General features: G+C 41.7%; 1 protein-coding gene across 6 annotated transcripts in view; it reads right to left on the reverse strand.

The window, feature by feature from the left end:
* Positions 1 to 15,448, reverse strand: part of FBXO15 (F-box protein 15) — a 397,776-nt gene that overhangs the window by 78,761 nt on the left and 303,567 nt on the right. For 5 of the 6 annotated variants that reach the window (XM_085605920.1, XM_085605917.1, XM_085605915.1 and 2 more), the window contains 2 exons: positions 7,587 to 7,711; positions 2,810 to 4,579 (listed from right to left, as the gene is read on the reverse strand). In XM_085605920.1, the coding sequence (XP_085462046.1) occupies positions 4,301 to 4,579; positions 7,587 to 7,711 (404 nt within the window). In that variant the 3' untranslated portion in view covers positions 2,810 to 4,300. Of the gene's footprint in view, positions 1 to 2,809; positions 4,580 to 7,586; positions 7,712 to 15,448 lie in introns of those variants that run through there. The other variant, XM_085605916.1, reaches the window with a different exon arrangement.

Below are 15,448 nucleotides of genomic sequence, written 5' to 3' on the forward strand. Positions count from 1 at the left end.
TAAAATATATCTCGTGCAAATACACAGCTAGGTGCTATGGGAAGGGTGGGAGACCTGGCCGCGCACTGTCATACAAAATCAAACCTGCGCGTATCACAACATACATAACTCAGCTCCATCATGACCACCATCAAACATTGTATGACATTCCAGCTGTACTAGACTGCTTTACCAAATACTATGCCAGCTTATATACCACTCATTCAACGGTATGCACATCTGAAATAAATGAGTACCTAGATGATATAGCACTGGCATGGTTATCTGATGCACACCGTGAGTATTTCTGCCACCATATTACAAGGGACAAAATCATAGAGGCGATTAACTCCCTCCCAAATAATAAGGCTCTGGGCCTAGATGCACTCCCAGGAGAGTTCTATAAAGAATTTCAGGACCTACTGCTTCCCCATTTAGCAGAAATGTACGAAGAAGCCTATGAGGAAGGCACACTCCCAGCATTCTTACGGGAAGCACTTTTGATAGCACTCCCTAAACTGGATAAGGATTTAACTAAATGCGATACTTATAGGTCGTTATCCCTAATTAATATAGAAGCTAAAATATTCGCCAAAATTATAGCATCACGAAAACAACCACTACTATGTAATCAAGTATTGCCAGATCAAGCAGGCTTTATGCCGACACGGTCTACTACACACAACATACGCACAATATTTGCACTATACCATCATTTAGACCCAGACATACCAGCAGCCGCGGCCCTTCTGGACGCGGCGAAGGCATTTGATTCGGTGGAGTGGGCCTTCATGTTCACAGTTCTGCGCCAGATGGGGTTTCAAGAGCCGTTTTTGCGATGGATATCACTGTTGTACACCAAACCTAGGGCACTGGTCGAATTAAACGGGAATGAATCAGACCCAATTGATATAACACGAGGTACTAGACAGGGTTGCCCACTGTCACCAATGTTATTTGCACTAACCTTGGAACCCCTGGCTTGCAAAGTTTGTCAAAAGCACTACAGGTCAGCCTTACAATTCAATCTCCGGCCCATCGGCATATCCCTATATGCAAATGACATGGTCCTATATTCAAGCCACCCCGACACTAACTTAAATCCATTCATCAGAGAATATATCCGGTTTGAACACTACTCAGGACTCCGAATAAACTGGGATGAATCAGTAGTTATACCTCTCATGGCTGCGACCCCACAGCCAAATCTAGAATACCCCCTGAAATGGTAAAAGGACCTGGTAAAATACCTCGGAATATGGATCCACCGTAACCCAGACATGGTAATTGGAGACAATTATGGTAGAGCACTGTCAAAACTGGAAGACCAGGTAGATAAGTGGATTAAAATGCCCCTCTCCTTAGCGGACAGAATAGCCCTGCAGAAAATGATTGTGCTGCCTAGGTTCCTGTATCTGTTTTGGAAAATACCGATATGGCTAACGCAGGCATTATTCACTAGACTAAGATCTGTCTTACAACGCTTAACATGGGCAGGAAAACAAGCTAGAACTAGCTGGAAAATTCGAACACAACCATACCACCTAGGGGGCTCCGGACCTCCAATTATACTTCTACTGTGCGCAAGCTCAACATGCGCACTATCGGATGAAACCCCATGCACATATTCCACATATAGCAGTAGAACGCGATCGTGTGTACCCCTTGCCGGCTTTTATAACTGACCCGAAGAGGTTTACACCGCGGGAAACGATACAAACGGTCTACTGCACCTCTCGGGCGTGGCATACACTAGCACATAGAGCACATAAGCTCCCGATATATGCTAAGGCACTTCCAATGGCTTGGCACCCCAAACTCACAGTGACTCAGGAAAAGAAAATGTCCACATTGCTAGTGTAGATGGGGCTGAATACTATGGGAAATATGTTGCCGCACAATAAATTTATTTCACTAGAGGACCCCTCACTTTGTGCACATCAGTCGCCACTGAAGAAGTTTTCGTATCTGCGGTTGCGCATGGCACTTAGAGAGCTATACACATCATTTCCAGAGAAACCCACACAACTGAACGCATTAAAAATACTTTTAACAGCACCTACACGCCAAAATCTAGTGACGCGCCTTTACAATGCAGCACAAGAGGAACAGTCAAGGGAACCAAACACTGCGGCTCACAGGTGGGAAATAGCACTCGGCGAACCAATAGATGAACACGATTGGCAATATAGTTCAACACAACTCCAGCTCCTTACGTCAAACTGTAACCTGCGTATTATTCACTTTAGGTTCTTGCACCAAATATACTACACCCCGGTCAAGTTACATAAATTCGGACTTAGGGAGAACGATAAATGTCAGAGATGCAACACACCAAATGCAGACTTCCTACATATGTCATGGTCATGCCCGCAACTCCATGTGTACTGGCAAGACATCACAAACACGCTCACTGAGATGTTATCAGAGCAGATACCAAACACACCACTGGTATGTATATTGGGTGTACGTAAACTTAAGTTCGCTAGACGAAGGACATTTCTGGAGGTTGCTCTATTGCCTTCTAAGCGGTGCATAGCTATGTGCTGGGGGAGCAAAAGGCCCCCAAGCGTCAAAGACTGGATCACTGACATGACCAGGGAGACACTGGAAGTATATGCAGAGGGAATACCACAGGCTTCACGCCCCAGAGATTTTTGGGAACCACTAGTACAGTACTTGCAGTCAACGCAGGAAGAGACTGACACACAGTAATGGTAAATCAAGGATATACAACCCTCAGTACCAACCAAGGAGGGCAATGATCTTAAATAGTTGCAATTCAGGTATAATGTAATATAATAGATCAAGACACAACAACAGTTCATGATATTGTTACAGAGGTCATTTATTCACTATGCATCGCTGCATTGTAATACTTGTTATGTGCATCAAAATGGAAGAAATGCCATGTAAACATATGCTACTAAAATGTACAATAATATGTGTTTGTAATGACATGCTGCTGGATGGACAAAAACAAAAAAAAGATGCGAGCGGTACAGAAACAAGCAAGAGAATTGCTGAAAGAAGCAACAGAGGTGTAGAAAGAAGCAAGAGAAGAGCAGAAAGAGGCAAGTGAGGTGCAGAAAAAGGCAAGAGGGATGCATAAAAGGGAAGAAGAAGCAAGAGAGGTGCAGAAGGAGGTAAGAGAACTGCAGAAAGAAGCAACAAAGGTGCAGAAGGAGGAAAGAGAATTGCAGAAAGAGGCAAGAAAGTTGCAGAAACAGGCAAAAGAGGTGCAGAAAGAGGGAACAGGGATGGAGACAGAGGCAAGAGAGGTGCAGAAAGGGGAGCGAGGGGTGCAGAAAAAGGCAAGAGGGCTGCAGAAATTTGCAAGAGAGGTGCAGAAAGAAGCAAGAGCATAGTACCCTACTTTTGCCCTAAAGGCATTATGCGTTTTAATGGTATGCGTTGTAAATGTAGTTTCTAAAAATGTGTTGTGATGGAATGTGTTGTGAAATCATGCGTTGTAATGGATGTTGCGATGTAAAAACTGCGTTGTAAAGGCATGCATTGTAAATGTTTGCGTTGCAACGTGTCCTATTCGTATAACTGCGCTTTATACATATCCTACACAGCATTTAGTGATCTCCAAGTGTTATTCAAACAATTATGATCTAGTTGGATTATTGTATGACCATGTATTGCTGTTGAAAATGTATAAATAAAAAAAACAAAAAAACAATTATGATCTAGGTTTTAAATGCCAAAGCTGTCCAGTGCGATCTGCTCTGGTATATCCTAATTTCACAACATCACGGTGAATTTTCGGAGGTGCAGCTGTGAAATCGATTATAATGTAAGAATCTGTTGAGAACCCCTTGCTGGATATTAGATAATAAAAAGGCACTTACGTGTAACAGTGGTATTTCAACAAGAGCATTCTCTTCACATTCACAAATGTCTTACTGGTCAAAACCCTCACTGGAAGTTGAAAAAACACAAACTAATGTAAAACGGTGCATTTCACTCTGAGCACTCAGATTGTAAGTGGCCTCAATTGACCCTAAGACCGTATTTTAAGGACAGTCAACCTTTTTTTTGGATGACGGAGTTATAAACCATTTTCTTTATTTTCAGGGCAGTTTGGGTTAAATTGACGCAGAAATCAAGTGGAAAGAACATTCTGAAATTCTAAATGTGTTTTCAAGCTCTGGCCTGGCCGGCACGCAATTTTATCAGGTTAGGATTCTGGCAAGGATACACTCACTGAATAATTACAAGATACAGGTAAGAACATTTTCTTTATGGCTGCTTATGTATACAATGTCAACTTCATCCTACAAACAAACAAGTATTTACCTGTGCCAAATGAGAATTATTTTAATAAGTAGTTTGTGCCAAACCAGCTGTTCACTTTTGCAGTGCTCACATAAATGATAAGATTTATTATACAATATTCCGCACTTTCCGCCATCCACACAAGTTCCATGTGGACCTTTCCCTCCTTGTCATTGTAGTTGAGGACAAAATGTTCTCCCAAGAAGTCATAAAGGCCTTCCGGCATTGCAGAGGCCTGTATGTTGACCGGAGCACTCACGCACCAGAAGGGTTTCTCCATTTCATCCAAAAGAGTGACATCCATCATGAAGCAGTTCTTAAAATAAACACAAAACTTGTTAGATAAAATTCCACACATACATTTAAATAAATATATATATATATATAAATATATATATATATATATATATATATATATATAATGCTAAAAATAACTGCAAATTATTGAACACTTTTAGCAAAAAAAGGCCATAAAGGAAGGCATATAGATTATTTATTGAGGTAAAAAAAATCACCTGCATTGACATATTGAACCAAAATGATTATTGTTGGTATTGGATAGAGCGTGAGCCTAGCGTCAGAGAAAAGAGACAGAAGAAGTGAAAGTTTTTACTGTAAGAGAAACATATTGAGTTGAGGCGAATATCAAGTTGGATTATGGCTCCATCTAGTGTTCCTTATGTATTTATCTCTAGCAATGATAAACCCTAATAGGCGTCATGCACTCGTATGGGAGGAGATTCAAAGTTAGACCTGGATGAATAATGTGTATCATGGATCATTTTGAAGACTCTGGCTGGAGACATTAGACCTGAACGCATGATTTCAAGACCAAGCAACTTCACTCCAAGTCTTCTGAAGGTTAAAGACAAAAGGCCAGATTTACTTAAGTATTGCGTTGCACTTGCATCACATAAGGTGATGCAAGAGCAACACAATCCAAGCCACACAAAGCCACCTTGTGTGGCACTGCGTTGCTTGGTAAATCCAGAATAACGCAAAGCAGCACAAGTCGCTGCCTTGTGTTACTCTGTGACGGGAAGGAGTTACATGGGAGAAGAGTAGCTGTTCCCAAGCATTCCACACGTTTGTTGCCACATTCTCAGATTTATTAAGACTAGTAAACCTGGGAATGAGTCAAATTGTATTCCTTCCTGATAGAGTTGCAACTAGGAGAAATCTCTTTGAATGCAGCACACATAGAGGAAAAAGCCTCTAAGGATTGTTTTTGCTAGCGCTATGAGAGAACAAGAATGCAGAATATCTTTGTACATATGGTGCATTCCTGACCTCTCCATCTGTCGCAGCACAGCTGTGTTGTGCTGCGTCAAATGTTAGTAAAGCAGGCCCTAAGTTGCCATAGTTGCTATTTCAAAAAAGTGATAGCCAGTTTATTCATATTAGTGTTTGCATTATAATAATTGAGACACCTTGACTTATTTCAGTTTCATGGGGAAGAGCCACAATAGAAATTTAGACAATTCAAGTTTGGCCACGTTATTATTCTGTAGATTCTGGATGCTGAAAAGCAATTCCTAAATTGTTGAGGTTTTGCAGACTCTGTAAAAAGTCAAATTAAACCCTGGTACACACTTTCTTTAAATGCACAATATAGTGTGAAATTAGAAAGCCACTATTGCACTATATATTGTGCAAATTTCTGATCTAACTGATGTTAAGTGCTTTCGAATTTTAATGATCCTAGACCAGCTCCCATGTCGGCATAACCTCATCCCGACAACAGCTTTCAGCAAGGCACAGAACCCAGCCTTTGTAAAGACACAACACACTACAGGGACGATCGTTAGAGGACATGCAACCCGTCCCCATATTGACAGAACCAGTTTGCCACTTTGAGGCCAGAGCACAATGTGCATGGTCTTTAATCATGTGTAGTGGTGGCAAGACGAATATAGCATGTTACTACGCATGCTATTACATCACGTTCTATTACAACGCGGTCGTTACAACGACCGCGTTGTTAGAACGCAATACCTTTACATCGCAAATCATTAGATCGAGGTGCTGTAGGGGGCCTGCTCGACTTAGGAATAGTATAATTTACTATTCCAACTCCAGTGTGCGCAACAGTAGGGAAGGTGTTGGAATAGTAAATTATACTGTTCCTTAGGTTAGAGCACCCCCTACAGCAAGTCGATCTAATGATTTGCAATGTAAATCTATCACGTTTTAACAACGCGGTCGTTGTAACATCGCCGTGTTCTAAAAGGAACACGATGTAATGGCAGCGTTGTAAACGCTGTTTCCCAGCAAGACACACAGCTTGCTTTCACTCCAGTATATACAGATGATTCACTGTAGTTTTTTCAAGTATATGGATCTGTATTCTCTAATCGAATGATGATCTGAATCTGCAAACCAAAAATGTGGCATAAACTATTCCCTCAGCAGAGACAGCAGTGAAGTAAAACTTTAGGGTCAGTATTTGCCCTTCTAAGAGTTATACCCCCATGTATGCCCTGACTTTTTTTTTCAAGAGTGCATATTCAGTACTTCACATTCAGTAAAGCTCCCTAGTACCAACATGTTCATTTGCAACTTAGGTCTGAGTCCTTGGATCCTCCAAAGATCTAGGAATAATCAATGGACCAAGGCAAAATAAATTTCCATTGCTCATTCAATTCCGTTTCAAATCTGTGTCCTTGAATACGGAATCTCAAATTGGTTGAAGATCCAAGCCCACAAACTAAAAAGGGAACCCACGAATTCTGTGACAAAAAAGGTCATTTAATGGACATTTTGGGCCGTATCTTCTGTGACGGCATCTCATTCTCACTTCATTAAGTGGCGTCTCCCGCATACCCCCATTAGGTGTGCCCTGTTTTCAGAGCAGAGACTTCAGTGCCTCACATTTGCACGATAGTCCCCGCAAAATAATGTTCAGCTGAGACCAGCCACATTTCTTGCATCCTCTGAGGATTCAGGAATTCTTACTGAATCAATATCATTCAATCAGATTTATGTCTTTTTTTGAAACTTGATTAGAAATCGATTTCAGAAATCCAGGATGGTTCTCCAATTGTTAAGATCTCGATATTTTTTCAATCTCATTTAGCCTTCTAATTTTTTCACTATATTGTGCAAATTTGGCAAGTCACTCAAGAAAAATCCAAAGCCATAAATCAAATAGCATACAGCTGAATTTTGTGAAAACCCTTTCTCCCTGAGGATACTTATGACATTTCGAAATATACCCTATAAAGGTGTTCTTAAGGTAATATGTTCTACTACCAATGCTCGTGTGTACCGTATTTTACTTAATGAATGCAAGCATTTGCCACTGGAGCATAATGTAACTGTACCTGCACATTGCCATCAAATGCATCCGTCTTCCATAAGAGCCCAATTTTTCCAGCAAGAGGTGCATGCTGTTTATTGTTCTTCACACTTATAACTATAAATTTCAAGAAGCCGTTGACAATGTCATCTGTAAGAACAATTAAGTACGTACTTTAGCTGTGTTTTTAATTCTTTTCAAAATAAACTTTTGTGATTAGAAATTATAAACATTACTGGATGCATGCTTAGTTGAACTGAGATAAGTTACTCAATTAACCTGTGACTCTGAACTTATTTCCATCTCAATTTCAGCTAATGAATTCCTCTGCTGTCCTATGACCTCTTGCACTACAAAAGATTTATCCCCCATCATGGGCAAATCTAAAGTCCTCAGTTTTATAGTGCATGAGAGGCTGCTTTAAACAACATGACTAACCCTGCAAAACATCTTAAGTATCCCTATTAGAGACTTCAATGTGTGTTACAAACCTCTTCCAGTCTGGATTATAGTCATGCCCTCTACACTGATCTACGAAAAAGATCTCACTAGCTCCTATGAAAGGAACAATCCACAATACATCACGATTGGTCTCAGACACTGTGTCAGGAGTCTTCAAACTGTGGGGAGCCAGGCTCTGACCAAAAGAAGCATTGTGCTGATAGCAGTGCTTTGCTTTAAGCAGGATATAAATAAGCAGCATTAATAGCTCTGTAATGGGCCATCACTAAAATCTTTTGTCATTAATATCCTAACTGGGATCATGTTTCAAAAAGGAAAGGGCTCCAAATATTCTTAAAAACCCCACCCCCATTTCTAATAGTCACACTGTGGATACTTTTACACGCTAGTAGGCCTGCCTGGCCAGAATAATGTCTGGCAATCATGTATTTGGTTGCATTTTTAAAACGGTAACAGAGTTTACCAGCAATGTTTAAATATGTTTTGTGTGTAAATAATTTGAGATATATTTAAAAATTGCCAATTTACTAGAATAATTGTGAAAAATTCTGTGAAAAATTCTGAGGAGGGCCTGATGAATTTACTTTTTTCACTGGGGAGTGCGGCATTAAAAAGTTTGAAGACCACTGCTCTGTGTTAATCCCCACTGCAGTGCTTAATTTGAGTCGGTCGTTTCCGCAATTAATTGTCAACACCGGCGCTTGTGACAGTCTGCTAAAAGGTGCCGCTGTATGGCTAATTTAGAGATAACCATAAAAACTGTGAAATATTAATTAAATATACATTTAAAAAAACTATTATCTCCGCCCAAGCTATTCTTATAGCTTTGGTGACTTGAAATAGTCTGATTTGTCACACTTGTAGGAGTGTGATGGTTAATAATTGTGTTGTTACTATCATTGGCAGTATAGCAGGGGAAATATGTGGTGAAAGCTGCAGTGTCCTCCTGACGAGAGCTCTGGCACTTATTTGTTTACACAAATTAAGCACTGTCCCACTGTATTCCAGTGGGTTGAATGTGTGTTTCACTGTCCGAGTCAGTCTGCAGTCTTTGAAAGGATTCTGATAATGCTCAGAAGGAGTCTAACACTTGATCTAAAGAAGGTGGTTAGACAGACCAGTCTATTTAACTCATGCTGTTTAACAATGATCTCAATGACTGAGTGTACTCTTGTGAAAGACAAAACTTCCTCCGGGGTTTGGGAATTGCTTACCACTGCTATCTCCCTTTCATTGCTTTATTACTCTCACAGCAAGTCTTATTCCTTTATTAAGCCTGTCAGTCTTCTTCTCTTTTCTGACGCTTTTCTCTTCATCGACCACTTTTTTAAGCATTTTGCTCTGTTCACAATGGAGTGTGACATAGGCACGCCAGGCATCAAAGGGGTTTGAATCAGAGACAGACATTCATAATGCCAGTGCCAACGTTACATCCCACAATCTGGACAATGAAGACTCTAGTGTCAATGCACTAGTGTCTAAGGCTGTGGCACTGGCGTAGACCTCATGCGAGTCATTATACTAAGACTGATGTTGATGGGCAGGTTAAAGTTGATATTGCATCAGCAGGTGAAGTGAGAAGTCACCCAAAGTAAGAAGTGAGATCGGGAGGAAGAGACACAGAAGCTTCCATCATGCCCTGCATTTAAACCACTTCCGGGAACAGCTGCCGCATCAGCAGGAATGACGTCCGAACGAGCTTGAGGAGGCAGTCAAAGCGGCGTAAAGTAATTTGAAGAAAAGGGATCGTGAACCTGCGGCGTTGAAGGCGCTAGCAGCAGGCAATGAAAAGGCGCCTGAGAGCCGAGGAGGTGAGAAGCCTGCGGCTTAGTAAACGAGCGAGCAAAGTTGATAGCAGAGGGCGCAATTTAAGGTGCGGTAACTCAGGAGGGGTGAGGTAGGTACCCTCAGGAGCGTGGTCAGTGCCTGGGCAAACGCGGAAGCGGCCTGCCTAAGTACGGGTGCGGCAGATCAGTGCTCCAATGATGGTTGCGATATCAACTGCCCTGGGATTCCCTGGAATTTCTACATTGACCACAGTATCTCATGCTATCTAAAGGTGAAACAAAATGTATACCTGTAATCCAGCAAGACAAGCTACAATTTATACAGTGGATGTTGAGGTCTGCAGAAAGTGCATCTTGAACTGGATTCTAGGGGAAAGTTGAGCTTGTGACATACGGTGTGAGGAGGAGTAAATTGAACTAGCGCTCCCCCCTCAAGAGACTGAGCAATTGATTAAGCCCCCACTTGGGTGTACTTGGGCCAATGAAGCGGCTTATGCCACGGGAGACAGCAGGGAGAGGGTGAATACCAAGTCAAATCAAAGTTGGGAAAAGCTGCCAAAACTCACCAGAACTTATCAATGAGGGAAAGCTCCAAGGCTACAGACCTAGAGAACAGCCAGAATGGGTAAAAGCGCCAATCGGGCCAAAATACTAGAGCCATCAGCTCTACTGGGATATCCTCTAACTCAGTATGTCTTGAAAATGCCAAAGAGGGGCCATCGTTCAAACAGTAAAAGCGCTCACAAATTCTGATTATTTCTGAGCAGCTTCTATTGACCCCAGACGAAGTGTGATCGGAGGAAACGATTTCCTCTGGAGGAGAGAGCGCATTAGGATAAAAAGATGCCACTCAGACTCATATTTCAACTTTTACTCTAGCCCCAGATAGATAAATGTAGGCGAAAGGCCTCTATGCCCTTTGTTGGGACCAAAACATTGCGAAAGGGTAAAGTTATGTCTTAGGCAAAAGAACTAGAGGATAAAACCCAACAAGCATTGTGTCCAGACTTAATGCCGTACAAGATAAATGCTCTAAAAGTAATGTGAAGCTAGACAGCAACCGCTATACACCTCTTGTTTCTGTAAACCAGCATTGGGGTTCCTCAGACCAATGGATTTTCAATGATATCAAGGGTATCAACACCTAATACCCAGTTGGGAGGAAAGCTCCAGCAGATCCTGGATGAGTTCAAAGAGATGAATGAATGAATGTAATTTATAAAGCGCAAACTCCTGCCCGATGGCATCTTGGCGATATAGAAAAAGGATAAGGCTGCAGAAATGTCAGAAGTGAATCAAGCAGGATGGTCAAGTACTATCTATTCCTGCGAGAAAATTCAGGTCTTTAAGGCCTTTCTGAAGGTGAGTAAGGAGGGAGCGGTTTTTAGTGTCATTGGGAGGCTATTCCAAAGCACAGCTGTGGTCCTGAAAAAGCTCTTCCAGCCCCATGTGATCCTCCTAAATGAAGGGACAGTCAGGTTCATGGCAGAGCATGAACAAAGTGCCCTATCTGGGACGTACCATTTGAGTTTCTCCTTGAAATGGGCTTGCCCCAGTCTGTGCAATGATTTATTAGCCAGACAAAGAGCCTTAAATCTTCAGCGTTGTCTGACTGGCAGCCAGTGAAGGTTCCTGATGGCTCCTCTGACCGATTCACATTTAGGAATTTTAAAAAGAAAATGAGCAGCAGCATTTTGCAAGTCTGAACCCTCTTCATGAGACCTGAAGCAAAATTAAAATAGAGATTATTGCAGTAGTCGATCCTTGTGATTACCAATGTAATTATTACAGTTTTAAGAAGTTCGGCTAGTAAAAGTTTTTCAACCTTTTTAATGAGCCTTAAGGAGCAGAATGAAACAGATGTAATTTCATTCATTTGGTCCTTGAGCTTCAATTCTTTATCTAACACGAAGCCTAAGCTTTTTACTTTGTTTGAGGGTTCAGGAAGTGAGTCCAACTCAGGCGGCCACCATTCCGGCGTCCAAAATGAGGGGTTGCTGCCAAAGATGATGACCTCAGCTTTAGCGGCATTTAATTTAAGGCAATTGTGGTCCATCCAATTGCTCACACTGTTCATGCATGTTCAGAATGCCATGCCAGTTATTTTCGGGTTTTGCTAGTGACCCCACGATGTGGGTGTCGTCAGCGTAAGACGCTAAAGAAAAGCCTGAATTTGTAATGCTAGCCGCGAGTGGCGTAACATAGCGCTTAAACAGTGTTGGGCTCAATGCCGAGCCCTCGGGGACTCCATAAGGCAGGGATGTAAACTTGCCCATTGTCACATTTTGTTGTCTATTAGCCAAGAAAGATTGGAGGAGATCCATGCTGTATCCTCTATCCTCAAACGACACATACGGTCAGCCAAAATCTCGTGGCTGACCGTATCAAACGCTGCGGAGAGATCCAGCAAGATCAGGGACGCCTTCCCTCCCCGGTCAAGAAGTTCCCGTATATCTTCCGTAGCTACCACCAGAGCAGTCTCTGTACTCTGTTTTTTTCTGAACCGGTGCTGTGTTCCTCCTGCAAACATATTGTTAGGAATTTGCCCCAGATATTGTGTTACTTGTGCCGGGATCATGTGCATTATTTTTGGAGGACAGGGGTCTTGTGGCATGCCAGATTTGATTTATGGGAATAACTTTGTGAGTTGTTCCGAAGGAGCCCTAAAGGTAGAGAATCTGGTTTTGCCTAATGTGGTAGTTAGGGAGTGCCCATCCTGTTGATCCGCTGCCCTCTTAGTAGTACTTTTATTGAAAATGTTAGCAACCTTTTCTTGAAACAAGTTTGCTAGAGCATCAAAAACGTTTTGATTTATTACTGCATGGTTAGGGCTAGCTGGTACTACCAGTTTTTTTATAACTAAGAACAGACTTTTGTTTTCATAACAGGCTGTTTTTATATGCTCAGAGTAATATGAATTTTGCTGCTAAGATACGTTTATGTTCGGCTAGTTTATTTCTGTAGATATTTTTCTACTCCAACTCATAATTTTTTCTCCATTTTTACTCTTGTCTACGGCAGTTCTGCCTTGATATCCTAAGTTTATCGTTGTACCAAGGCTGGGATACTTTCTTAGCTGTGAATGTTTGATTAATTGGTGCTACAATGTCCAAAGCAGAGTTTAGCTAAAGCGGAAAAAAAATGACGGTCTGCTCCAGGTTCTCGGGCAGGTTTCCAGGGTCTAGGGGTGATGGCATCTCTCAGTTCAGTCGGCCGTACTTTGTGCCAGGTTCTACTTAGAGTATGTTGAATAGTATATCTATGCAAAATGCTTTTCTCAGTCTTTATCTGCCAATTAACTGCCCAGTGATCCGACCAGATGAGAGGGAGGGATGGAAGTAGAATGATGGCAGGATAATTGGAAAAGATCCCATCTAAGATATGTCCAGCCCTATGCGTCAGACCTCTAGTGATTATGGATAGTCCAAACACATTCATTACTTCAATCAACTTTAAAGAATCTGGGTCAGTTTCACTTTCCAGCAAAAAGTTGCAAAACGACTAACACCAGGAAATTGGCATTGATGATAAAGGATTCCAGTATCATGCTAAGTTTGTCGGCAAAGCGACACCTCGGTCCAGGTGGTCGATAAATTAAGCAGATGAGAATAGCATATACCAAAGCGCACTCTGAAGTCCAGATTCAGCTAAGTGGAATAAACGCAAATTTTCTTCAGATCAATTCCAGGGTCACACTCACAGAACAGTGCATCTCTGATCTAAAAAAACTCTTAAAGAAGTTCTGAGCTTCAAAAGCCAAATTCGAAATTCAGGAAATTCAGATAAAACCAGAAAAGATGGAAAACAGATCTCAACGCTCAAATGTATGCTTCGTGGGGATTCCAGAAGGACAAGGAACTGGCAAGGATCCTATTAAATTAATCTCCAATTTGGTTGAAAAGTATGTTCTTCCCAGAGAATCAAGGAAAAATGGAAGATTTTTCAATCATGCAAGCACATCAAGTCCCCTTCTCTCACCCATCAAATTCCAGGTATTCTTGTGCATTTTTGGTAATTGTTGGCTATTTTCAGATAAAAGAACAAATTGTATCTTAGGCCATAAAAGCAAAAGGATTTCAGATAGGAGATTAAACCCACTCTAATATCTGTTCGGGCATGTCCGCAGCTACAGTCCGTCGCAGGCGTGAATTTAAATCCATGATCAAACTCTTAAGGAAACAAGGCATGCAAGTGGTTCTGGTGCAACAGTCCAAACTAAAAGTACTATTCGAGGGTCAATTTAATATAGAGGGCTCAGTGGATCAAGCTAACAAACTTTTACAGCGGTAGTATAGCAAGGAGCAAGCTAAATTAACCAAAATGAAACGAGGTGCCAAAAGTAATGTTCGTTGCTTGGTATGCAGGAACTTTGTAAAAGAGAGATTATGTCCCATTATTGAGCATTCTTTATAAAGTGGCAGCTAGGCCAGGAGACGGTTTTTGGCCATCTTTTCAGGGAACTCAATAAAAGGGGGAGGGGTTAAGTGGAGGGCAAAGTCAGCCCCCGGTTGAGAGCCCGAGGTGGGTGAAGCTTTCAAGGGGTACTGCCTTAGGGGAGGGTTAGGTGAGATGGGGAGACAAGGGGAGGGGGTGGGGCTGTGTGGGATGAGGTAGGGTGTGTGCGAAAGAAATATGGCAGCACAATCAGTGGATTGAATTGGAGATCCAAATGGGGTGGAAAACACAATGTATATTATGCCTCTTAGGCAGCTTAGAATAATTTCATGTAATGTGAATGTTTTAATAATAGGTCGCCTGGTTTAAATTTCTCCAGACAAATATAATTCTCCTTCAGAAAACGCACTTAAAGAGGGGAGCCCCCACCCCCAAATGTTTCTGGTTTCATGCAGCATGCTTTCCATGCATCTTCCAATGCAGCATTTAGTAAGGTGGAGATACTGCTGGGTAAGGAAGTGCAATGTGAGATCCTCAAGGTACATAGAGATCCGGGCGCCAGGTGGATCTTGGTGTGAATGAAGATATTTAATCAGGGGTATAACTTTGCTAACTTTTATGGCCCTATCAAGAATTCGCCTCAGATTCTGGAATCCTTCTATAACTTTGCAAAAGAATAGCCGGGTACTCTGTTAATTGGGGTGAGGGGGGAGGGGTTGGGCCAAGGGATTTCAATATTCTTCCAAATACAGCCTTAGATTCTTCTCGGTTTTTAAACCACAGAATAAGCCAAAATCAATCAGGTTTCTGTGTACTTTAATACATGACTTTGCCCTCATGGACTCTGGTGGAGCGATCATCCCAAGGAGAGATCCTATACTTGCCATTCAGAAAGATTTGATTCATTCTCATCTATTGACTTCTTTTTAATCTCACACTCCCTCCAAAGGGCTCAGTCTAACCCATTTTCGGATCACTCAGTGATTACCGTAAACCTTCTTTTAACAGGTCATCAAAATGAGAACCCTAAGCGGGTTTTTGACAAATGATTGGTACTGAATGATCAATGGGTTACCAAAATGCGTCAGGCTCTATAGGCTTCTTTAGAACATAATACTGACTCGGCCACCAATTTTGTAGTCTAGGGTGCCCTGAAAGCTTTTTCTTTTTAGGGGAGAAGTAATAGCTTTCCAGGAAGAATTAAGGAAGAGGGAGAAATGTAAATTCCAGCCACTTCAATTAG

The sequence above is a fragment of the Triturus cristatus genome, chromosome 5_1 (genome assembly GCF_964204655.1).
Source record: "Triturus cristatus chromosome 5_1, aTriCri1.1, whole genome shotgun sequence".
In the NCBI taxonomy this organism is placed as follows: Eukaryota; Metazoa; Chordata; class Amphibia; order Caudata; family Salamandridae; genus Triturus; species Triturus cristatus.